The sequence below is a fragment of the Dasypus novemcinctus genome, chromosome 29 (assembly GCF_030445035.2).
Source record: "Dasypus novemcinctus isolate mDasNov1 chromosome 29, mDasNov1.1.hap2, whole genome shotgun sequence".
Lineage (NCBI taxonomy): Eukaryota > Metazoa > Chordata > Mammalia > Cingulata > Dasypodidae > Dasypus > Dasypus novemcinctus.
In genome coordinates, this window is record NC_080701.1 from 26,477,418 (window position 1) to 26,501,300 (window position 23,883).

Consider the following 23,883-nt stretch of genomic DNA (forward strand, 5'->3'; position numbering starts at 1 on the left):
GGTGCAGGGCAGCCGGAAGTGATCTGGACTTCCACGTATGTAACACTAAAGGCGCTCGAGGAAGTTGTGTGTAAGTGGTTTCTATTTAAACAGTCTTGCTCATTATCCCTTGCAAAACTGGCATGTGTTTCCTTCTGCCAGTGGAGGAGCAAGCTCCCGAGCGCTCAAGACCCGAGGGGCAGCCTGCTGCACCCCGGAGGCCCACGTGCCTGTGGGGAGGGGCCTGCCCGTGCCAAGGCCAGCTGGGGGGGCCAGAGCCCATCGGTGCGTTTGCCATGGCCTCACCTCTTCTCAGCTTGGAGTAGGTCTTCCTTGGTTCTCCAGGTGGCTGTGTTGATGTGGCAACAGACTGCCTTGCCTTCTTAGCCTTCAGGAACTTTCCTCTTTTTTGGTCTGAGCTTCCTTCTCTGAGCCACTGTGCCTGTCCTCATTGGAGCTGCTCCTAGCAGGCATTCCAGTACTTCAGCAATAAAGAACAGAGGTGGTTTCAAAGAGGGAGATAAGCTCTTTTCCAGGAATCAGATGCCTGGGCTCTGTTTCTCTAATTGAGGATTTTCTTGCTTGTTCGATTGAATACATCGATCTGATTGCACTGTTGATTATAATGAAAGATGATTAGTGGATCTCAGGAATTCAGAGCGTTTGTGTATATAAAGTATGTTGGAAAACATAAAGGACCAGGTTAATCAGAATAACAAAAGAGAAGGCATCGGCTTTCAGTCCCCGATTCTCTGCTTTACCGGTGTGATGCTAGGCAGGACTCATTACTTTCCAAGCCTAAGTGCCCCCTACTTTCAAATGAGGGGTTGCAAAAAATAAAAGAAACAAACAACAAAAAAAAGATAGACAAATGAGGGGTTGTGGCGGGGGGATCTCTAAGGTCCCCTCTAGCTCTAAGTATCGCGTTTTCCTTACGCAGGTAACTGGTTTTCAGGACGGTTGCCCTAGAATGTCTGAGGTCCGCTCACTGTGCCCCAGCCGGTCCTGGGCTCTCCCACCTCTCCCTGCCACACGTCACCTTTGGCCAGCAGCTTTGTCTTTCATTTGGTTTTTTTTTTTTCCTAAGAGTTTATTTATTTACCCCCACACACACACAATGAATTTGTGGTCCCTGTCTGCTTTCCTGTCCATCTGCTGTGTGTTTTCTCCGAATGCTTGTCCTCTCTTTAGGAGGCATCAGGAACCAAACCTGGGACCTCCCATGCGGAAGAGAGGCGCTCAATCACCTGAACCGCCTCAGCTTCCTGGTTTTGTTGTCGCTCATTGTCTTTCCTATTTGTGTCACTTTTGTCGCATCTTATTGTTGCGTCAGCTCACCGCACCTGCCTGCGAGGCCAGCTCGCCCTCTCCAGGAGGCAGCGGGATCCGAACCCAGGGCCTCCCATGTGGATGGCGGACGCCACATCTGCTTCCCAGCAGCTTGTCTTGTTGCCCTTCTCATTTGTGCTATAGCCCGTTCCTCCTCCTGGACACCCGGGGTGACTGCCCTCTGCTCTCCAATATGCTGTCTGCTGAGCCGTACTCACAGCATCTTTATCATCAACCATATCTTCTCCAAGATCTGTATCTTGAACCCTGATCTCCATTCTTAACTCCATATCCATGTCTATGGGGTATTTTTCCCAAAGTCACTTCCAACTTGCAGTCCTAGGCTTTTCCCCTAAATCCTCTCTTTCGTGTCAGGACCCTCACCCAGACACGAGTGTCAATTCTGAATCGTGTCTCTTAGAATCTGCCGCTCTTCCTGCCCCACGCCTCCTCTTCTTCCTATCGTGCATCACATTTCCCCTTTCGGTTTCCACCGCCTCCCACTAATTCAGTGTTACAGCAAATCACTGGAAAGCCTCGTACCTGGCTTCCTTATCTCCATTTTACTAATCCATCTTTCATGCCTGTGAAGGGACACTTTGATCATAGTCCACCATCAGATAAAGGACAAGCCTCCTAACAGCTGGCATTTCTCCCGATCCATCGTGGCTAACCTAGTAAGTACATGATTCTCAAAACCCACCTTCTCAGCCTCTTTACTTACCTGTGCACCTGCCCGTCCTGCACCTCTCCCATGACCTCATCATCTTTCAGGGCCTGGCGTTAGATCCGCGCCCTCTGCAGGGGCTCCCTGCCTCAGCGATTCTCCCTCCCATGAGATTCTTGTGCCTTTGTTCCCTACACCGCTCAGCTGTTCTTGGTATCACCATGATTGATAAGTGATTTCTGCCTGTACCTTGGCAGTCAGGGCTGACTTCCTGGGCTTGGGGCCACTTGACCCAGGGCTATTTGTGCAGGAAGTGAAGAAACAGCTTTCAATTAGCGGTGCCTAACATCGAGGGCACTTGATAAATTCATGTTGTGTGATTCCACACTCCTAGCACTCAGTGTTACTGCCTTGCTGCAGTGCTTCAGTCAAAGGGGCTGTTTTAACCGATGAACATTTAGCGGGGCAAAACCTGTTTCCACATTGTCCACACTTGGCCTTCCCGTGTTTTATTTTATTTATTTTTTATGGAGAAGTTGTGAATTTATAGAACAATCTTGCTTCTCATACAACACCCCACCAACAGCTTACATTGTTGTGACACATTAGTTAGAAATGATGAAAGAACATCATCATGGTGTTACTCCTATCTGTAGTCCATAGTTGATGTGTGGTGTATTTTTCCCACAAACCACCCTGTTACTAGTTTTATCTATTTGTTAGAGTCCTTAGAGAACGTTCTTTTGTTTGTACTGTTAACCACAGTCCGTCTTTCACCACGGGCTCGCTGTGTTACACAGTCTCCTGCCTTGTACATTTCATCCAGAGCGTACACTCAGTGTTTCGTTTGGAAAATCCCAGTTATACCAAAGTGGTTGGCACATAGTAGGCGTGCAGTAAAATTTTATTGAAAGAATGAACATCCTGCTGCCCGTCTTACTCCGTGGTGACCTGAGCCACCGAGTGGTGACTGCCTTTCCTTGTTTTTTCAGTCTGTCTCAGATTTTGGATCCATTTCTCTTTCTCTTTCTCCTCTACGTAATTTATCTCAAACCAAAAAACATTCCCAAAGTAGTTTAGTAATTGATCCCTTTGGGATCAGCAGGGATTCGTGGACACACCCCTCATAAAATTCCTTTTTTTAATGGAAGTCCAGCTGGGTCTACGTGTTCCTTAGTCCTGGTTTACGATCTACAAGAATATGCAGGGGCAGTGACTGGGAATTCCAGTTCATCCGGAAGAACTGCAGAATTGTCACATCTTTCAAATTACACTTTTGTGTCTACTTCAGGAGCTCAGGGAGAAGTTGGGACGACCGCAGACACCATCCCTGACAAGGGTAATAGGGGCTACTATTTTTCTGTGATAATTCCTTAATTTGGACCATTTCTGCAGAGTCGTCTGTCCTAGGAAATGCCACTGTGTAGTTAAGTGTCCACAGGGCCTCTTCTCTACTAGTGGTGCTGAGAACTGATCCGTTCCCACCGTTCCTCCAGAGATAGCCCTGCCTTAGAGTGGGTGCTTCCCACAGCTCTTCTCCATTGGGGTCTGAGAAGTGAACTTTCATGCTCTGTGGTGGCGTTTCCATTTTTTTTTAAGGAGGTAACAAAAATTGAAACAGGATCTCGTACATGCAAAGCAGGCGCTCACCATTGAGCTACACCTGCGCTGGGGTTCCTAATTTTTATACACAAGTATTACCACTATTGCCAGGGATTTCAATTTTTTAAAATAAACTTTCAGATACAGAAGTATTTTCCACCCCATTTAAGCCAAATTGAATTCCCTTGAGACAATTTTGATTAATTTCATAGCACTGCACATCAGACACTATCTTATAAAATGTAGCGCCCCCAGACTGAGGTAGGCTTTTGAAAGATGGGTTCTGTAAGGGGAGGTATTTAAGAGGATTTGCGGATCAGAAATTTTATTATTTCAGTCAGGTAGGGACCATTCAGTTGAAGAAACTAACAATTCCTGTGGGACTCTAAGTTCAGATTTTATTGGTTGACAAAAGTTGAGAGTAAATAAAAAGCTGAGAATAAATAAATACCCTGAAACGAGAATTAAAGTTTGTCATGTACAGTTGCTTAAGCATAAAAACAACTATTAACACTAATCAGTGGATTCAGTTACCAACTTGTAGCTTCTAATATAGTCCTTTTTTTTCTTTATTAGAGAAGTCGTAGGTTTACAGAACAATCATCCTTAAAATACAAGATTCCTATATACCACTTTACCACCAGCACTTTGCATTTGTGTGGAACATTTGCTGCAATTAATGTAGCAACATTTTTATAATTGTACTATTAATTAAAGTTCATGGCTTAACTTAGTGTTCACTGTCAGGCTTCTGCAGGGCAACAACCAACAGGAGGTATCTGTAAATAGTATGAGATTTTTTAAAATTCTGACACGCGATTGTGGGGATGTAGAAGTCCAGATTCCACAGGCAGGCTGCAAACCAATGGCTCTGATGAAGGTTCTTGATGAGTTCCCAGCAGACTTTGGCTGTCTGAAGTAGAGCTGGAAGTTCTCTCTGAATGCTGAAATCACTTCCCCTTTTAAGGCCTTCAACTGATTGCATAAAATATTACTCATTGCTGACTGCGGTCTCCTTGATTGATCTAATTATGGATCTAATCAGCCATCTCTGCAATCAACTCACTGATGATTATAGTCTATAAATGTCCCCTGTCTTACAATCAGCCCAGTGCTTACTTGACCCAACAACTGGGCACAATGACCTGGCCAAGTTGACACATTAGCCTAACCATCACAACTGTGTAGTAGTTCCTTTTTTTTTTTTTTTTTCAGGAGGTGTCAGGGATTGAACCTAAGATCTTGTACATAGGAAGCAGGTACTCAAAATTGAGTTACATCTGCTCCCCAGTGAGTTGGGTTTTTTTGTTTATTTTGTTTTTAGGAAGTATCCGGGTTTGAACCTGGGACCTCATGAGTGGGAAGCAAGCACTCAACCACTAGAGCTACATCTGCTTCCTTTTTTTTTATTTTTAATTTTTATTCTGTTACCATGTGTACAATCAAACTCTTCCCCACTTAATCAGACTTGGATATATTTCATTGCTGTTAATTGCGTTCCCAGTGGCGTGCTACTATCACTTCCATCCATTACCAGAACATTTCCATCATTCCAAATAGGAACTCTACATTGTAAGCCTAAACTTCCCATTACCTATCTCCATGTCCTGTGGTAACCTATATTCTGGATTCTGACTCTATGAGTTTGCTTATTCTAATTGTTTCAAATCAGTGAAATCATAGAGTATGTGTCCTTTTGTGTCTGGCTTATTTCACTCATCATGATGTCTTCAGGGTTCATTCACGCTGTCCTGTGTGTCAGGACTCCATTCCTTTTTACGGCTGAATAATATTCTATCGTGTGTGTATATCACATTTTATTTATCCATTCATTGGTTAATGGACACTTGGGTTACACCCATCCTTTGTTAATTGTGAATAATGCCACTATGAACATCAGTGCGCAAATACCCGTTCAAGCTCTTGGCTTTGAATTCTTTTGGTGTATACCTAGTAGTGGGATTGCCAGGACATATGGTATTTCTATACTTAGCTTTCTGAGGAAATGCCAAACTGTCTTCCTCAGTGGCTGCACCATTTTACTTTGCCACCAGCAATACATGAATGTTCGTATTCTCCATATCCTGTCCAATACTTGTTATTTTCTTTGTTGGATTTATTTGTTTGTTTTGTGGGTTTTTAAATTTTTTTTTGTTGTAGCAATTCTCATGGGTGTGAAATGGTATCTCATTGTGGTTTTGATTTGCATTTTCCTGTTGGATAATGATGTTGAGCATCTTTTCATGTGCTTTCTGGCCATTGTATATCTTCTTTGGAGAGATGTCTATTTCAGTCTTTTGCCTGTGTTTTAATTGGACTGTTTTTCTCTTGAAGAATTTCTTTATATATGCTGTATTATATATATGTATGTATCTGTGTAAACCCTTTATCAGATATGCGATTTCCATATATTTTCTTTCATTGTGTAGGCTATCGCTTTACTTTCATGACAAAGTCCTTTGAGGAATAAAATTATTTTTTTAAAATTTGATGAGGTCCTACTGTTAGAAAGAAATCTTTTAGAAGAATATATGCTCGCCCAATTGTGAAGAAGAAAAGAATTTATTCTCAATCTTGCAAGAAGGGGCGCACAACCAGAAAACGTGGCTGGGGCCCCGTACAAAGAAAAATGACACAATTTATACCCCTAAGCCTAGCACAGAAGCTCTTCCTCTGTTTCTCCATAGATTGGACACTTCAGAAGTTACAGCCTATCCGAGACGATAAAGGCAAAAGTTTGTGATTAACCGCTTCCCCCATCACATTCCAACCATTTTAGTTTTCACCTGCTCCTCTTTGTCAAATAAGGAATGGAATTTAGTGCTGAATTGGTATTGACTTAGCTCCTTCTTGGGCATCTTTTTTACTGCCTATAGGACTGGCTTAAGCTGGTTTCCTTTGTTCCTGCTTAAACCGGGAGTGGGAGACTGAGGCAGTAGGCTGCCAGGTTACATTAGTCAATATTTTCTTCCTTTATGTGAAAACTAAACTAATCTTTGTTTCTTACAATTGCCCCTCTTTCTTTTAAACTCTTTAGTTTTTACATTTTTATTTTTTTAATTTTCTAAGCACTATTTTACATTTTTCATCATAAGAATCTCCTTCTTTAAGGGGGTACAGATTGTTTTGCCTACACTGTATGGGCATTTGTTTGGTTAGGGCAGTTTCAATGAGTCTTTGAACTAGCCCTGGGCATATGGAATGATACAGCATCCGACTGTGGTAAGCACCCCAGCTGAGATTATGAGGGAAGTTAAGATGGACAATGCAACCCCTTTCCATTTTCCAAACCAATTTTCAAGCCATCCTGTGAGTGAATTACTAATGCCGGAATTCTCTGCTAATCCCTCAGATAGGGCTGTTGGGCCTTGTAAAGCTTTAGCGATGGTTCCATCAGGGGCAGTGTTATTGGGGATGAATGTACAGCAACTACCTCCAATCATAACACAGACTCCCCCTTTCTCAGCTAGCATCATAGCTAAGGCTGTTCTATTTTCCCATGCCATTCTGCTAGTAGCATCTAGTTGTTCTGCAATTCTCTTAACTGTGTTCCTGGTGTAATTAATAAATCTTTGTTGATTATAATAGATATAATTAGTCCAGTTTACATTTTTATTAATGGTGACCCACCAGAACAAGAATAACTCAAACCCAGCTGCTACTTGATTTTTAGCTTTAAACTCATCTGGGACTCTTCGGGGAACTTCTATATTGTTTAAATAGATTTGCTCACCAAAAGAACTAAATAAACTTCTTTTCTCTCTCCCTCTTTGGGATGATATTCTCGCTTTTTTTTCAAGGTGAATGGGATAGCCAATTGGACCAGAACACAGGTTTCGCCCCACCTCTCAGGCAGTATTGGTTGGAGAACACCCTTTCCACAGGACCACCACAGGTCTACTTGAGGTTTGACTAAACTGGAGAAATTGTCAGTGCGATCACTGCTTACATTCCACACTTGCGTACACAAGGCCATAGTTCCAAGGCCCTGGAATCCTTTTCCCTGTCTAGAGAGACAAGCAGAGTGATTCCCTGGGCCCAGACAGGAGGCAGGTATGGCCTTGATGTTTTCGTTTTTGACCTGTAGGAAGAGAGAGGACAATGTACTACAATTTTCACCAGGAATAGCATTTTGGAAGAGGAGTATCATGCACTTAAACTCCTTTTCATGCTTTTTCCATATTGAGCGGAAAGGATACAATATGAGCTGTGGGGCAGCCTGTTGCACAAGCTAACAGTTGTTTTTGTTTAGACTCTGGACTATATATTTGATCCATTCTACCCAGGCATTTATGTCCCCATGTCCTGTCTCTGTTTCTATGGTTTGCTTTAAATTTTCTGCCTGAAGTATCCTAACTGCTTTGGGATCGTTTTGAATTGGGGAACTGGCCTTTGGTGGGTTTTCCTGTGGTATTTCTGAAGGGTAGGCTGGAGAGGGCATTGTCCATGTCATATCTACAGGGGGAGGAAGGACTCGGATACAGACCTCCCCAGAGGATCTTTACCTGTAACATCTGCTCCCATTCCATAGACTTATCGACTACTTGGTCCCTGGTGCTGCTCCTAGTTTCTAATTTGTCCGCTTTCTTAAGAGTATTACTACTGGATTGCACTGAAGACTTTTGCAGTTTGGTGGGGTATTAATTTTATAAAAGGTTATTTCACCCTTTAATGGCTTTGAACTTGGTGAGACCCATCTCATATTTACGGTCCATCCCTTATACTGGGTAGTTTACTCTATATCATCCCAGGAGAGGCTCGACTGTAACTACTCCCCACAGGCTCTAGGCATAAGTATTTATTTTCCCTACTCAGCCATTGCTGGTGCTCTAAATTTCCACAGTCTTTTATTTGGCAGGCATCAAACTGCACCGTCTGAGACTCCAGACCTTCAGTCACATTTATAACTAATTTGATGGGGCTAGTTGCTTCTTGGGTTTGAAACATTATGGCTAGTAAGATTATTTTCACCTGTAACTTAAGGTCTGAATTTCTCTTTTGGTATTCTGATAGGACTAGGGCCATTGTTGACTTCAACTGCCTCTCTTCCCCACTCCAGTTATTGTTTTTTCAGTGTGATCTTTAAGGGATTTGGGGCTGAATTATTTTCTGAGATTCAGATGAAGTTGTTGGGCACTTATCGTCCAATTCAGATACTGGTCCCTTTACTCGTGTGTAATGAGTCCAGCCTTTTTCTGCCATTCAGACTGCTGTTTCAGTTGTCAGCAAGACTTGATAAGGTCCTTCCGAGGTCGGTTGGAGTTTGGACTCTTTTTACTACTTGATTAGGACCAGCTGCCAGGTCGGTGTTGGTGGACTGCAGATTCAAGAGGTGGTGTCCGAGCCAGCAAACCCCGATGTCGGAGGGATGACAAAGTAGAAGACAGGGCCAGAGCATATAATTTTGAAGAAAGAGATCTTTCAGCTCAAAGGAAGGGAGTTCTCCAGACTTCCGAGGGAAGGGCCGACTAAAAAGCATTTCATAAGGAGAAATTCCCATTACCCTCCTACGGGCAGTTCAGATTTTTTAACAGAGGTATAGGTAAACATTTAATCCTTGGTAATTTGGTTTTTAAGACCAATTTAGATGTTTTTTTAAGGTTTGATTTATTTTTTTCCACTTTCCCTGAGGATGGTGGGTGCCAGGGTGTATGAAAGTTCCATGTGATACCCAGACCCTGCATAATATTTTGCAACACTCTGGATGTACAGTGACTACCATTGTCTGAATTTATGTTTTTTACTAACCCATATTGGGGAATGATTTCTGAATAATTTTTGAAGTCTCTGATGCTATAACTGAAGTAAGAGGGTATGCTTCTACCCACCCTGCCAGGTGATTCACAATAACCAGAACATATTTCAATCAACCTACAGGGGGCATTTCAGTATAATCAACCTGAATGTTCTGGAATGGTCTGAGGCCGGGCTCCCTCCTCCCTGGTACTTGTTTTCTTAAAACTTTTTTATTAACTTTCTGACAGATTATGCACTGTTCACTTATTTGTTTGGCTATAGTATAAAGACCCATACACCCAAAATGCCTGAGGACCAGGTCACACAGGGCCTGTGCGCCCCAGTGACTCCCTTGGTGCAAAACCACTAGTACTTCCCTCGTTATTGACTTATTCAACATCTGCGGGCTGTCTGGGAGGAGCCACTTCCCTTGGCTATCTCAGGTTGCCCCCAGTTGTTGTAGTTCTTTTACTTCCTTTTCAGAGAATACAGGGATTCCAATTTCTTTGGGGATGGAGGGTATCAGGACCATCAGTTCCAGAGGGGAACAGAGGGAAGCCTCCTTGGCTTTCTCATCATCCATTCTGTTGGCTTTTGCTTCAAAAGTATAACATTTCTGATGCCCATTTATATGTACCATGGGTATTTCTCTTGCTAAGAGCAGACTGTTAACACTTGTTTTACTAGTTGTACATGAACTAATTCCTTCTTTCTGCTATTGATCAATCCCCTTTCTTCCCAAATTTTTCCAAAGATGTGGACTATGCCAAAGGTGTATTTAGAATCTGTGTAGACTGTATCATCTTTTTTTTTTTTTTAACAATTTAAGGGCTTGATTTAATGCATACAGCTCACAAGTTTGAGCTGACCAATCATTGGGCAGTCGGCCAGCTTCTTTCACCTCACAAACTAGTCCATCAATAACAGCATAGCCATTGTGTCTTTCTCTTTCCAGGACCTTAGAAGACCCATTTATGAATAATCCCCCCCCCCGCCCCGAATGTAAGGGAAGGTCTGCCAGGTCAGGCTGGACTTGGGTTTGGTATTTAATTAAGTCTAAACAATCATGTTCAGGCATTTCTCCCTGGTTGGGACCTTTCCAAAGGAAAGAAGCTGGGTTCAGACTATGATCAATTGTCAGTATTAAATTGTTTTTTTCCATTAGAATTGCTTCATATTTCAGAATTCAGGAATCCGTTAACCATTTTCCTGCTTTTTTGAGACAAAATAATCCTGACCTGATGAAGGGTGCTAACAACTAAGGCCCCTCCAAAGGTCAGGTTCCTGCTTTCTTCTACTAAGAGAGCAGGTGCTGCCATGGCCTGAGCACACCCTGGCCATCCCCTGGAGACAGGGTCCAGGATTCTGGAAAGGAAGGCCACGGGCTTTCTTTGGCCTCCCCAGATCTGGGTTAGGACTCCCAAGGCTGTCCCCTTATCCACTGTCACAAACAGATGGAAAGGTCTCTCCAGGGAGGGGAGGGCTAGATCAGGGGCTTGCACCAAGGCCTGTTTGAGCCCCTCTAAGGCCTTTACTTCTTTTTTCTTCTATTCTAATTTGTCAGGCTCCTCCTCCAACAGTTTTTGGTATAATCCTTTGGTTTGGGATGCATAAGAATCTATCCATAATCTACAATATCCCACCAATCCCAAAAATCTTTGTTCTCTTTTTGTCCGGGGAAGAGGTAATTAAGTAATGGCCTGAATTATTTCTGCATTTATCTTCCTCTTTCCCTCACTAATGAGAATACCCAGGTATTTGACTTCCTTTTCTACAAATTGTAGCTTACTTTTTGACACTCTTAGCCCTTGATCTCCCAGGAAATTCAATAAGCTCTTTGTAGTTCGGACCACTACCTGCCTTTCTTCACCTGATATTAGCATACCATCTACACATTGTAAAGGGAAATTTTAGGTGAGACTGCACATTTCTCTAATACTTTTTTCAGTTCCTGCCTAAAGAGGTTGGGGGATTCTGTGAAGCCTTGGGGTAAAACTGTCCACCTATTTTGCTGTTTTCTTCCTGTGGAGGGATCCTCCCGCTCAAAAGCAAACAAGTCTCTACTCTCTGGATTAAGGGAATAGGCTCAAAAGGCATCTTTTAGATTTATTACACTAAACCATTTATGATGGCAGGGATCTTACTAAGGAGAGTGTATGGATTTGGGACTACTGGGTGTTGAACTTGAGTGATTTGATTAATGGTCCTTAGACCCTGTACCATCCTCCAACTACTGTCTGATTTCTGAGTGGGCAAGATAGGAGAATTGAAGGGGACTTGCAGGGCTCCAAGAGTCCATCCCGAAGGAGGCCTTCGATGATGGGTGAAGTCCCTGCCTCCCCTTAAGGGGAATGGGATATTATCTTTGACAATTTCTCTTTCTTTTTTCAATTTGATTTTAATAGGGCATACCTGGAAGCCCCCTCTATTCCTGTTTGGGGTTCACTGAGCTTCGATGTGCATATTCACATCTTTTGCCAAGAATTCTCTCTCATTATTTCTTTGGCTGTTCCTTCTGCCACTTTCTTTCTTTCTTCTTCTGGGACTCCCATAACCTGTATAGTGACGCCCTTGATGGTGTCCCATAGCTGTCTTAGGCTATTTTCATTTTTAATATTTCTTCTTTCTGCTCCTCAGTCTGATTCAAGTGTCTTATCTTCAAGTTCACTGATTCTTTCTTCTGCCAGCTCTCTTCTGCTCTTGGAACCCTCCTGGGCATTTTTCATTTCAGTTATTGAGGTCTGCAACTCCAGTAGTTCTGTTTGGTTCTTTTTTAAAACTCCTTTCTCTTTACTTAGACTCTCATATTTTTCATTCGTTGTCTTCCCGATAGCCTGTAGTTCTTTCCCTGTGCTTCATCTGCTTGAGCATTTTTAAGATCATTATTTAAAGGCTTTGTTCAGTATGTCTTCATTCTCATCATCTTAATTGGTGCCGTCTGGATTTTTATCCACTTTCTTTGGATGGATCATCATTTCCTACTTCTTTGTTTTGCATACTGTACATTTTAATATTTTAAAGTGTTAACTCTGGGATTTAGTCCATGGAATGTGTCTTGGTTTTGTAACCAGCTGGTGATAAGACAGATTTTCTGCCCGAGGTGAGTGCGCTGTGCATTGTTTATCACTGTTACTTGGCCTCATCTTGTCCTGGCCTTTTGCTTTTTAGTTGTATTGGAGTTCCTCTGTTTACAAGAGTTTGGTTGTCTCCTTTGTTTCCCTGGGGACAAACCTTCCTCTTTCTGGTGTTTGAAGCCTACAGGTCTTTGTCCCAGACTGTTTACATCTATAGCTTTTTACACTCCTTTCATTGTCTCACACCGCTTTTGCCTGAAGGGCAAATTCTGGGAGGAGGGTCACCCCAGGGCTGACTCTCTCAGTTCAGTCTTTCCCAGCCAAAAGAGGTCCAGGTTTACCAGATTTTATTTATTATTGACTATGTTGCAGAAATGAATTTCAAGAGCACATCGGGCGAGTTAGGCCAGTAATTTTTTCAGGTAGGAAGGGAAGAGAAATGGGAGAAAATAACAGATCAGGGGTCCCAGGTAGAGAGGAAAGGGCTGAAAAGTGATAAAGAGGGCTGATTTACAGGCCACAATCTCCCATTATAGGTTATAAATGCCCAGGTTTTACTTACATGGTCACATGGCAGAGAGAAAACGGCAAGAGCTGTGTGCAGAGGGCAGGAACGGGTCCACAGGTGAGAGCACACGAGAGAGAGAGAGAGAGAGAGAGAGAGAGAGAGAGAGAGAGAGAGAGAGAGAGAGAGAGAGCCAACTCTCCCCTGCAGCCCTGCGGAAGCACAGCCTCTTAAAGCCTCCACCTGGTCTGGGGAGAGCTGAAAGAAGGGCTTGGGCTACCTCTGTCCAGCAGGGCAAGGTTTAAACAGTAGCTGCCCTCAGCGTGGCCCAAGCAGTCCAAATTTGCTGATCAAAAGCTGTGATCAGTGGTTGGCCACGCATACCCCATTCTTGGGGAGAGGATTCTTATGTCCCTTTCTGTCACCAGCTACTAGCCAGGGACCGGACCTCATGGCATGAGAGTGGGCGTTGATGCCAGTAGCCACTGCATGGAGAGAGCAGGTTATCATTCGCTACTATAATTTATCAGCCTCTTCCTCCCACTCTTCCCTGGATGCTGTACAGTGTTCTCCTGGCCTGGAGTTTCAAAACAGTTGTTTCAGACAGTTCCTGCCTGGAAAAGAGTTGTTTTGGTGGAAGAACTGAGCCCTCTAGCTCCCTATTCCTCCATCTTCCCCAGGAGTCCCCCACTATAAATTTTTTTTTATATAATCTCTTTTAAGCTTTCTTTTTTTCTAATTTTTAAAAAAAATTTATTTCTCTCCCCTCCCCACCCCAGTTGTCTGCTCTCTGTGTCCATTCGCTGTGTGTTCTTCTCTGTCCACTTGGATTCTCGTCAGCGGCCCTGGAAATCCGTGTCTCTTTTTTGTTGCGTCATCTTGCTGCGTCAGCTCTCCGTGTGTGCGGCGCCACTCCTGGGCAGGCTGTACTTTTTTTTCACGCGGGGTGGCTCTCCTTACAGGGCACACTCCTTGCACATGAGGCTCCCTTACGCGGGGGACAACCCTGCGTGGCACAGCACTCTCTGCATGCATCAGCACTGCGCATGGGCCAGCTCCACACAGGTCAGGAGGCCCTGGGTTTGAACCCTGGGCCCCCTATGTGGTAGGCAGATGCTCTATTCATCGAGCCAAATCTGCTTCCCCCCACTGTAACTCTTAATCAGCATGGCATAGGTGACAGTTTTTTCGGTCTGATTGAATGCTTTTGGCCCTCATTCTTGGGGTGCCTCACGTGCTGGTGCCCCGTTATTTCACTAAGATGTGTACATCTGGCCTGAGGGGTCTTGTCATGTACACTTTAAAAATATGGTATCTCAACTTTCATATATTCCACTTTTGAATAAATGCACACTTTTATATGTATTATATACCGAAAGCCTTCAGGAGCTCATCAGATACCAAAATGGATCTTTTGTGAATCAGCCAGTGGGCAGACATCTCGGGTCACTGCAGGCGGTGACCGTAAATCAGAGCCAACAGTAGCGCCATCCCTGTCTCCACAGCCACCTTTGCAGTCATTGGAATGTCATGGTTTTTTTTTTAATACTTTGATCTTTTTATTTTTTATCAAAATATAAAAACACAAATGGAAGTGCTGATAAGCATTGTTCTTACAAAAACACATCTGAGACCACGGTGAATGGAATTTTTCAGGCATGTTGAAAACAGCAAGCCTTTAACTTCATTTGGACATTCATTGGACCTATGCCCGTCTTTTGTGTTCACTTAAGAAGAAATAAGGAACCAGTAGGCAATGTCAGGAGAGCTGGGTGGTCCAAGGCTGCGTTTCGAAGGGCAGATGTCGGGGGAGGTTTTCTAGTATCGTCCGATGTCCTGCGCTGCTGCTCCCCTTGCAGGATAGACGTCAGTCGTCTCGCTCTCCCGTGCTGTGGTCGTGTTATTGTTCTTAGTTTTTACTTTTGTGGGTTCCCCCCACACACAGAAAATAGGGCCATCCCATTAGCTTGGCAGGATCTCACCGACACCCCTCTGCCTCCGGGAAGGAAACCCAACTGATGTGTAAAAGAGTTGCGTAAGTCCTAAGACCAAAGCTGGAAACACCCTGCTGAGAGCCCGGCCAGGTGTCCGGGCCGAGAGGAAGCCCCGATAACTCGTAACCAGAGGCCTCCTCGTTGGTCCCTGAGAGCGCACAGGTGGGCAGCCGACAGTGGGCTCTCCAGAGGCGGGGAGAAGGGGCCTCAGCAGGGCCTAGCTGGAGCACACCCGCACCCGTGGCTGGGGCTGTGCACTCTCCCTTCTTGTTTCTTAGTAAACTCTTTACTCCTTTGCCTAACCTAAAAAAAAAAATTAATTTAAGAAAAGTTTTTTAAAAGTTGCATAACATTTTAGGATGTGAATCTATCATAATTCATTCAACCATTCCCTGACTGATAACTTTTGACTTTGTCTCTTCCTAGTTTTTATTTCACTCTTTGCTATGCAATAATCATCTCGACATGGGTTATGATGCCTTTAATCTTATAATCTAGATTTTCAGAAGTGGAAACAATGGATAAAATGATGTGTATATTTTTAAATTTAAAATATATTAGCAGATAAGTATAGGGAAGTGCCTTTTGTTTTTCATTTAAAATTCTTGCCAGGTGTAGAGGTAAAGAAGAAACATCAGTGTTGCTTTACTTTGCATTTTCTTGACTATCGGTAGCTTGAACAACTTTTCATATAATTGTTTTTCAGTTGTGTTTCTTCTTACTCTCAGACATATGTATTGCAGAATTTTTTCCCAGACCTTTTGTTTCTTTTGTCTTTATAGCATCTTTTGCCATAAACTTTTTTTTTAAGGGGGTACCTGAGATTGAACCCAGGACCTTGTACATGGGAAGCAGGCATTCAACCATTGCGCTACATCCACTCCCCTTGCCATAAACTTTTAAATAGTTTTTATGTTGTCTGTACTCTTTTTATTTACATCATATAGTTTTTCTTATTTGACACTACTCTTTTGGCTAGATTTCTTCTGTGGTTTCTTAGAATTTTTATTGCTACTGTGAATGGTATTTTTTTCCTTTTTCATTTCAGGTGGCTATAGCTGACATAAAGAAAAGCTATTGATTTGTATGTAATTATTTTGTTTCTACACACCTTACAATATTCATTCTGGTTTTTAGTATATTGGGCTTTCTAGGCATATAAATAAAGATAATTTTATCTCTGCCCAATACTATTCCTTTTTTTTAAGCATGGTTAGCTAGAACTTCTTTTAAAGATATTAAAACTAGGGAGCAAATGTAGTTCAGTGGTTGAGTGCCTGCCTCCCTTAAACTAGGTCCCGGGTTCGAGCTCCAGCACCTCCTGAAAACAAAAAAATAAATTGAAAAACCAACTCTAATTGGGAAGCAGATATAGCACCTGCTTCCCATGAACGAGGTCCTGCGTTCAATCCTCAATACCTCCTTAAAAAGTAAAAGATACTAACAATTTCTTATAGCTAAAAATCTCCTCCTGCTTGGAGTCTGAGCTACGCGTGGGTCCCCATTTCTCAGTGCATGACCTTCTTTATATGTCACATTTCCTCTTCCCAGCAGCAGCTGTGGATGTCAACCCCACAGCCAGTAATTTGCAGGCTAGCTTCTGAGCTCTTTTAAGGTGGGGATCAGGTCCCTTATTTTATATCCCTCACAGACCCAAGCAGAGAACTGGGGACATCATAAATACACACCGAACCGTCAGAATGCACTAAATTGTGTTACTCTTCTCTCTTCTGGTGCTTCACCACTTCTCCCTTGAAGCTGCCTCTGTTTATTGGACTCTTGATCATATGACCAGAGTACTCTGCCCGGAAGGCACCTCTGTAGACTTTAGATGTTGAGTCCCTAGTCCAGTGGTCCTCAGACCTGGTCGCATCAGCGTCACCCGGCAGGCTTCCTGAAGTGCCAGTTGCGGACCACCCCCAATCAGTAAAAGAATTTGCATTTCTACCATTTCCGGGGCCACTGGTCCAGGCAGTACTCAAGAACCACTGCTCTAGAGTATCCCTGCTGGCTTTACAGACCATGGCTAAGGATTCTTTGCATGGGGGAATGGATGTGGCTCGAGCAGTTGAGCCCCTGCCTCCCGCATGGGAGTTTCCTGAGGTCCCAGGTTCGATACCAGGTCCCGTAGTTTAAAAAAAAAAATTTTTTTTTTTTTAAATAAATAAAGACTTCTTTGCGTGAACAAGCCAGGTTCCTGTGGTAGTCTAAGCTGTGCTGCTGCGCCCAGACGCCCTTTCTAGTAGAGTTGCTTCACTTCTCCACTATCCTGAGGACATCTGCCTCAGGCCCCTTTTCTTCTCCGTGAGCTTGTGCACCAGAAGTCACGGCCTGTGTCAGAGACGGGGACACACAGCAGAGCTTTTACCAAACAGGCTCAAATAAAAACTCACTCCCCCTTCCGCTCTCTTAGCCTCCGCACTCAGATACCTGCATGAAAACAGGATCATCCATCGGGATCTAAAGCCAGAAAACATCGTTCTGCAGCAAGGAGAGCAAAGGGTGAGTGGGTCCCCCGGGGTTTAGGGCGCCCGAGGGGCTGCGCCAGGGAGGTTCCTCTGGCAGAAAAGGAACCTGCTTCCCGCGTTTGTTTCTGTTTGCATTTCCACCAATGCTGCTTTGGTTTTCTGGAAAGGATTTCAGTTGAAACAAAACTGAGTAAAAAGTTCTGCCTGCACTCAAAGGCAAGTTTGAATGGGCCACATTGTTAATTGCCCGAGTTGCAGGAATCCGATAAGGAAAATAACACTTCTTAATCTCCTCCCTCCCCGCCCCCTCAGCCTCTGGGACCAGCGCTTCTCGGAAACAGACTCTGTTTTGTTTTTGTTTGAGCACCTCAACTGTTGGTGTTAAACTGGGAACCAGCTATAAGCTGGTCGATTGTGGATGTGGCCACAGACTTTGTTTTCTGTTTGTTTGAGCGCCTCAGCTGTCGATGCTGAACTGGGAACCAGCTGTAAGCTGGTCGATTGTGGACGTGGCTGCGAGGAGGCGCTGTGAGCTGGCATCTCGCATCCGGCCACGGCCACCCAGCATTTTCCCCACACCTCTTCGTGAACACAGCTGCCACGATGCTCTCCAGTGGCTCCCCTGCCTAGGGTGGTGGTGACTTCTCCATCGGGGTAGATGCCGTGGCCGGTCCCCACTCTGCACAGCCGGGGGTGATGCCTAAGGGCCCGGCTGGGCAGAAAGTAGCAACTCCTTGGTCCCCTCGTCCCTTCCCGTCCAGCTTCCATCAGCGTGGCCAGCCCAGCACGGCCCCTTCTTCCAGTTCACACTCATTCTTTCCCGTCGTCCTAAGACTTGAGAACCGAAGGTATTTGCTGTGAAGGGACTGGCCTGGTCGTTGGAGTTTTGAAGTCGGTGTTTGCCAGCCTTGAGGGCTGGTGCCTGGGCTAGGCCTCCTTCTGATGATCAGTGGCAGAGCAAGGGGAAACGGCCTTCCCGTTTTAGCAGCGTCTGTTTCTGCTTGGGTGTCGAGGGCCCCCTCGCGTGTGTTTGGTGGTCTCGGGCCCTGAGCACCACCTGGGAACCCCACACCACCCTCCGCTCTGACAGCAGACAGTCAGAGTCTCGGTAGAAGGACCACGTAGCCTCCTAATCCTCAGATGTTCTCCCCCCCTCCTTTTTTTTCAGCTAATACACAAAATTATTGACCTAGGATATGCCAAGGAGCTGGATCAGGGCAGTCTGTGTACTTCCTTTGTGGGGACCCTGCAGTACCTGGTAAGAAGCGGGATGTGCACCTGGGCTTCTCCGTGTGTCTCTGGCGGCCATGCTGTGGAGCGCCTGCTGTCCTTGCCTTCTGGCATCTAGGTCTCGCAGCTCTGGGGAGGTTTCCTGGGTCCAGCGCACTTGCTGCGTCGGGGCAGACCCGTAAGCCGTTCAAGTCGGCACTGCTCGCCAAGGGACTCCCAGGAGGGGTGTGGCATCTTCCCTGGTGGCAGAAGGGCTCTCCTCGTGTGCGCGTAACGCGAGTCCTGTACCCTCTCTGTGCTTTAGTAGTTTACCTGAAGTAAAGGGTTTAGCCCAGATGCGCACCGACCTGTATAGGCCGCAGATTCCCTGGCGTGCCTCGGGGGCCGCTGGGGGGGGGGGGCGTTCCAAGCCCCCACCCCTTCTTGAAGTTACTTGGCCTGAGTCCTGGAGCTCTGCGCGAATCACTCCTTCAGTCAAGAACTGCGCCTGAGCATCGTCGATGTGCCAGGCTCGGTGCTAGGGGAAGGAGACAGGCCCGACCCTGGGCTGCTGGAGCTTGGGGTCTAGCAAAGAGCAAAGCGATTACACACATAGCCAAGACATGACGTCACGACGAGGGCCAGAGAGGAAAGGGAAGGGTATTAAGAATATGTGTTAGGAGGGCTTACCCTAACCTGGGACCTAAGGGGTGAGTAGGTGAACAGAGGGGGGAGTGGGGAGAGGTGGGGGGGAATTCCGGCCGAGGGGTAGACAACGGAAGACTGGAAAAGCACAGCTGGATCCTAGAGAGTTAGGAGGGGAGTGTCTTTTTCTTTTTCTTTTCCCTAAGATTTATTTTTTATTTATTTCTCACACCTTAACCCCCCCACCCCCAGTTGTCCGCTCTCTGTGTCCATTCGCTGTGTGTTCTTCTGTGACTGCTTCTATTCTTACCAAGGGCACTAGGAATCTGTGTCTCTTTTTGTTGCATCATCTTGTTGTGTCAGCTCTCCGTGTGTGCAGTGCCATTCCTGGGCAGGCTGCGCTTTCTTTCGCACTGGGCGGCTCTCCTTGTGGGGCGCACTCCTTGCGCGTGGGGCTCCCCTACGTGGGGGACACTCCTTGCGCGCAGGGCACTCCTTGCACACATCAGCACTGCGCATGGGCCAGCTGCACACGGGTCAAGGAGGCCCGGGGTTTGAACTGCGGACCTCCCATGTGGTAGGCAGACGCCCTCACCACTGGGCCAAGTCTGCCGCCGGGTTTACTTTTTTAAAAGACCATTCTTAATACAGTGTGGAGAACGCATTGCATTGAACAGGAGTAGTGGTGGGTAGTTAGGCCATTGTGGTAGGTGGTAGCAATGAGGCTGTGTGGGATGGTTAGATTTAAAAATGGTTGGTAGAGAGACTCAGCAAGACCTGGTCGTACTGCGTGCAGATGATCACCAGTTCACTGAATAAAGGAGTGAAGTCTGCCCTTTTTTTTTTTTTTTTTGAGGTGCTGAGGACAGGGGATTGAACCTGGGACCTCGTATGCACTCAATCACTGAGCCACATCAGCTTCCCTGAGCTGGTTTTTTCCCTGGTTTTGCTTGTTGTTTGTTTTTGTTTTTTTCAAGAGACACTGAAAATTGAACCTGGACTGGACCTCCCGTGCAGGAGGCAGGCGCTCAACCACTTGAGCCACATCCATTCCCTGCTTTTTTTTTTTTAAATAATTGAAAATTACTGAGGTAGATGAGCTTAAATATCCTATCTAGTTCTTAAATGTAAAAAACAGGGCTGGGGGTGGGGAATTATTTGAAGTCTTTTTGAATGCTTATGTGTTTCTTGCCTGCACCACCAGCTAGAGTATCACCTGCTCTGTGGAGTAGAGATTTCAAGGCAGGGTGAAGCAGGGAGCCTGTGATTCAGGCACCTTTACCCACATTCTGTGTAATCACGGAGGTCCTGCTGAGCAGCCTTTGGAATCCCCCTTGGCTTAGCAGCAACTAGGTAAGAGGGACCCACACGCTGCTCAGAATGCTGGGTCAGCTCGTTCGCTTGCGCGAGCCGAAGCTTCTGTCCATAGCCAGACACAGAGAGGGACCGGACCCCTCCAGAAGGTCTCCTCCTGGTTTGGATTCCTAGGCCCATGCGCGGTGCTGCCTCCGGGCCTTCCTTCGTGAAGGTCCTATCTGGAACGTCCCTGGCCCCGCTCACGAGAGGAGCCTTTCCTTCCGTGGCCAGGCCCAGCCCCACCTGTGCTCGGCGGCCGTCCTCGCTCAGCCCGGCTGTCCTCTGCTTTGGCAGCAGTCTGTACGTCTGGCTCTTTCCTGCTTGGTTTTAAACCCTCCGCCCCGCCCTGTGACCACGTGGTGTTCGCTTTGGGTTCCGTGGTCAGCGCGCCTCCAGCATTTAAGCCTTTGGCGTGCAGCCTGGTATCGTTGCCCTTTGTTGTGTGTAGCCCGTTTCCCGTCTCTGCACAGCACCTACGACTGTGTCCTGCATTGAGGTAGTTTTCAATACGTGCTTGCAGTCCTGCAGCCCTCACGCTCAGACGGGAGCAGCGAGAGCCCGGGGACGGGCTCTGGCCTGCACAGATGATCCTCGGGGCTCCTGAGGCTCAGCCCCGCTAGCAGCACGTAGTGGGCCTGAACAAGTACAGGAAAACCTTAGATACCTCCAGCCGCGCATGCTCAGGACGGTCACCCCTCACCATGCGTGGCCACGCATTCCCCACCCCACCCCACCCCACGGGGCCAAGGGCGTGGACCTGATTCAACCTGAGGGTCCACCCTCTGCACCCCAAAAGGACCTGTTCTTCTTTTTTTTTAAAGATTTATTTTTCATTTCTCTCCTTGCCGCCCCCCCTGTTGTCTACTCTCTGTGTCCATTCGCTGTGTGTTCTTTTGTGACCGCTTCTGTTCTTATCAGCGGCACGGGAATCTGCGTCTCTTTTTGTTGTGTCATCCTGCTACGTCAGCTCTCCGTATGTGCAGCGCCATTCCTGGGCAGGCTGCACTTTCTTTTGCGCTGGGCGGCTCTCCTTACGGGCGCACTCCTTGTGCATGGGGCTCCTCTACGGCGGGGACACCCCTGCGTGGCACGGCACTCCTTGCGCGCATCAGCACTGCGCATGGGCCAGCTCCACACGGGTCAAGGAGGCCCGGGGTTTGAACCACGGACCTCCCATGTGGTAGGCAGATGCCCTAACCACTGGACCAAGTCCACTTCCCAGGACACGTTCTTCTAACATGCAAAATACATACATCGATCCCATCACAACATCCCAAAAGCCTTAAGCCATTTTAGAACAACGCTAAGTCAAAAGTCTTCTCAGAATCCATTTTGGAGCGGGCATAGCTCAGCGGTCGGGCGCCTGCCTCGCACGTACAAGGTCCTGGGTACCCCCAAAAAGTTCACTTTTGCACCTGGTCCATCCTGGGACAAAATTCCTCTGTCCGATGGAGCTGTGAACCCTGGAGACGAGTCCTCTTCTTCCAGTGCGCAGTGGCGGGGCCGGCATAGGAGCAGCTTTCCATTTCCGCGTGGGCTGGCCGCCCCTCCCGCGGCGGCCCCCAGGAGAGGGGGCTCAGGGTGTCTCCCCACTGCCGCCGCAGGCCCCGGAGCTGCTGGAGCAGCAGAAGTACACGGTGACCGTGGACTACTGGAGCTTCGGCACCTTGGCTTTCGAGTGCATCACGGGCTTCCGGCCCTTCCTCCCCAACTGGCAGCCCGTGCAGTGGTGAGTGGGGGGCTGGGGGCCGGGCCCGGGGCCAGGGGGGCCGGGGAGTGGGCTCTGCCTCCTGTCTGGTTCATTTCTTCTCCCCACCCCATTTCCCTGGCCACCCCCAGGCTGGCCTGAGACGCCAGTTAGGACCCAGCCTGTGGTCAGTCTCCGCGCTGAAACTTAGAAGAATAGAGCAATTAAGTGCTAACATGGATTCTGACCACCTTAAGGTCTTACTTTAAATACGATACTGTGTAAATGATAGTAACAAGCGGTACATTGAGACTTGTTCAAATGCATGCATTTATTCTGAAAATACTGTCAGGAGTAAACAGAATAAAAGTATATGTACATATGACAAATAATGAGGAAATATGGATGTGAAAATCTTAACTATCCTTGAATAAAAGTTTTTGTCTCAAAAGCCTAAGAATGTACCTTAAAATGTGAACCTAATACACTGCAATGAAAAACCAAAGAATACGATTAAGATGTTCAAAATCACTCTACGTTCATTAACTTTTTTTTCTGATTACAAAAATAACATTGTTCATTACACACATACTACATATTCAGTAATCATAAAAATGCATAATTCCCCATATCAGTAAAGGTGCATTCAAAATTGTTCCTTGAGAGGTCACACACTTATTTTTAATGATACTACTGTTGCTCAAAAGATTTTGTTTCCTTGAGCAGTAATAATTTTACTTACCTGTTTCAAATTTCAAAAATTACACAGTGAAAAGTCATCAACTCATGCTTGTCTCCGAGCTACCCTGTTTCCTTCCCTACAGGCCACTTGACAGTAATGATTTTTGGTATGCTTCCAAGAGTATGTAACATATACAAGCAAATATATGTGTTTACTTGTTTTCCCTCTCTTTGCACCAGTGGTAGCATATTAGGCACATCATCTTGCTTGTGCTCTTAAAGCATGTTTTCATTCTTGAGACGAAAGAGCACTGCCCACTTGGATCCCTGCCTCCTTTTTACCAGGTTCACCTCGCTTTGTTTTTGTGTTTTGGAAAACAATAGGCAAAGAAGAGGCAACTAATCCTACAATCTGGAAAACAATCACTGAGAACATTTTTTGTGTGTCTCCAGTCTCTTCAGTATATTGATTTATACTTAAAAAAAAAAATTGGTCACTACACATAATTTAACCTGCTTTTCAAACATATCGAAAGCACTTTTCTACGTCCTGTTTTCCCACATTGTTTTTAATGACTCTTTCGTATTTTATCGAGTAGCTAGACTCGTTTCTTCAACTGATCCCGTTTTGGAGAGCATAGATGGTTTATTTACAGTGTTTAATTCTTAAAACATCACCAAGAATAACATCCCTTATATAGAAATCCACGTACAACCACAGTCATTTCCATAGGATAAATTTCTAGAAATGGATTGGACAGATCAAAGAATATGCACCTTTTAAAGTTTTTTGATGTCTAGTAACGAGCTTCTCCCTAGAAAGGTTGTGTCAGCCCCTGCTTCCTCCAGGGACAGACAAAGCCCCCCCTTGAACCACACCACTGCCAACACGGGTTGTTGTCATTTTTCTAAACACTTTCCTGGAAGTAGTAAAAAGTGTCTCACTTTTTC

The 23,883-nt window shown here is 45.8% G+C and overlaps 1 protein-coding gene across 2 annotated transcripts in view; it reads left to right on the forward strand.

Moving 5' to 3' along the window:
* Positions 1-23,883, forward strand: part of IKBKB (inhibitor of nuclear factor kappa B kinase subunit beta) — a 67,778-nt gene that overhangs the window by 23,350 nt on the left and 20,545 nt on the right. For both annotated transcript variants that reach the window (XM_058289925.1, XM_071212679.1), the window contains 3 exons: positions 17,300-17,388; positions 18,523-18,612; positions 22,169-22,293. In XM_058289925.1, the coding sequence (XP_058145908.1) occupies positions 17,300-17,388; positions 18,523-18,612; positions 22,169-22,293 (304 nt within the window). The remainder of the gene's footprint in view (positions 1-17,299; positions 17,389-18,522; positions 18,613-22,168; positions 22,294-23,883) is intronic.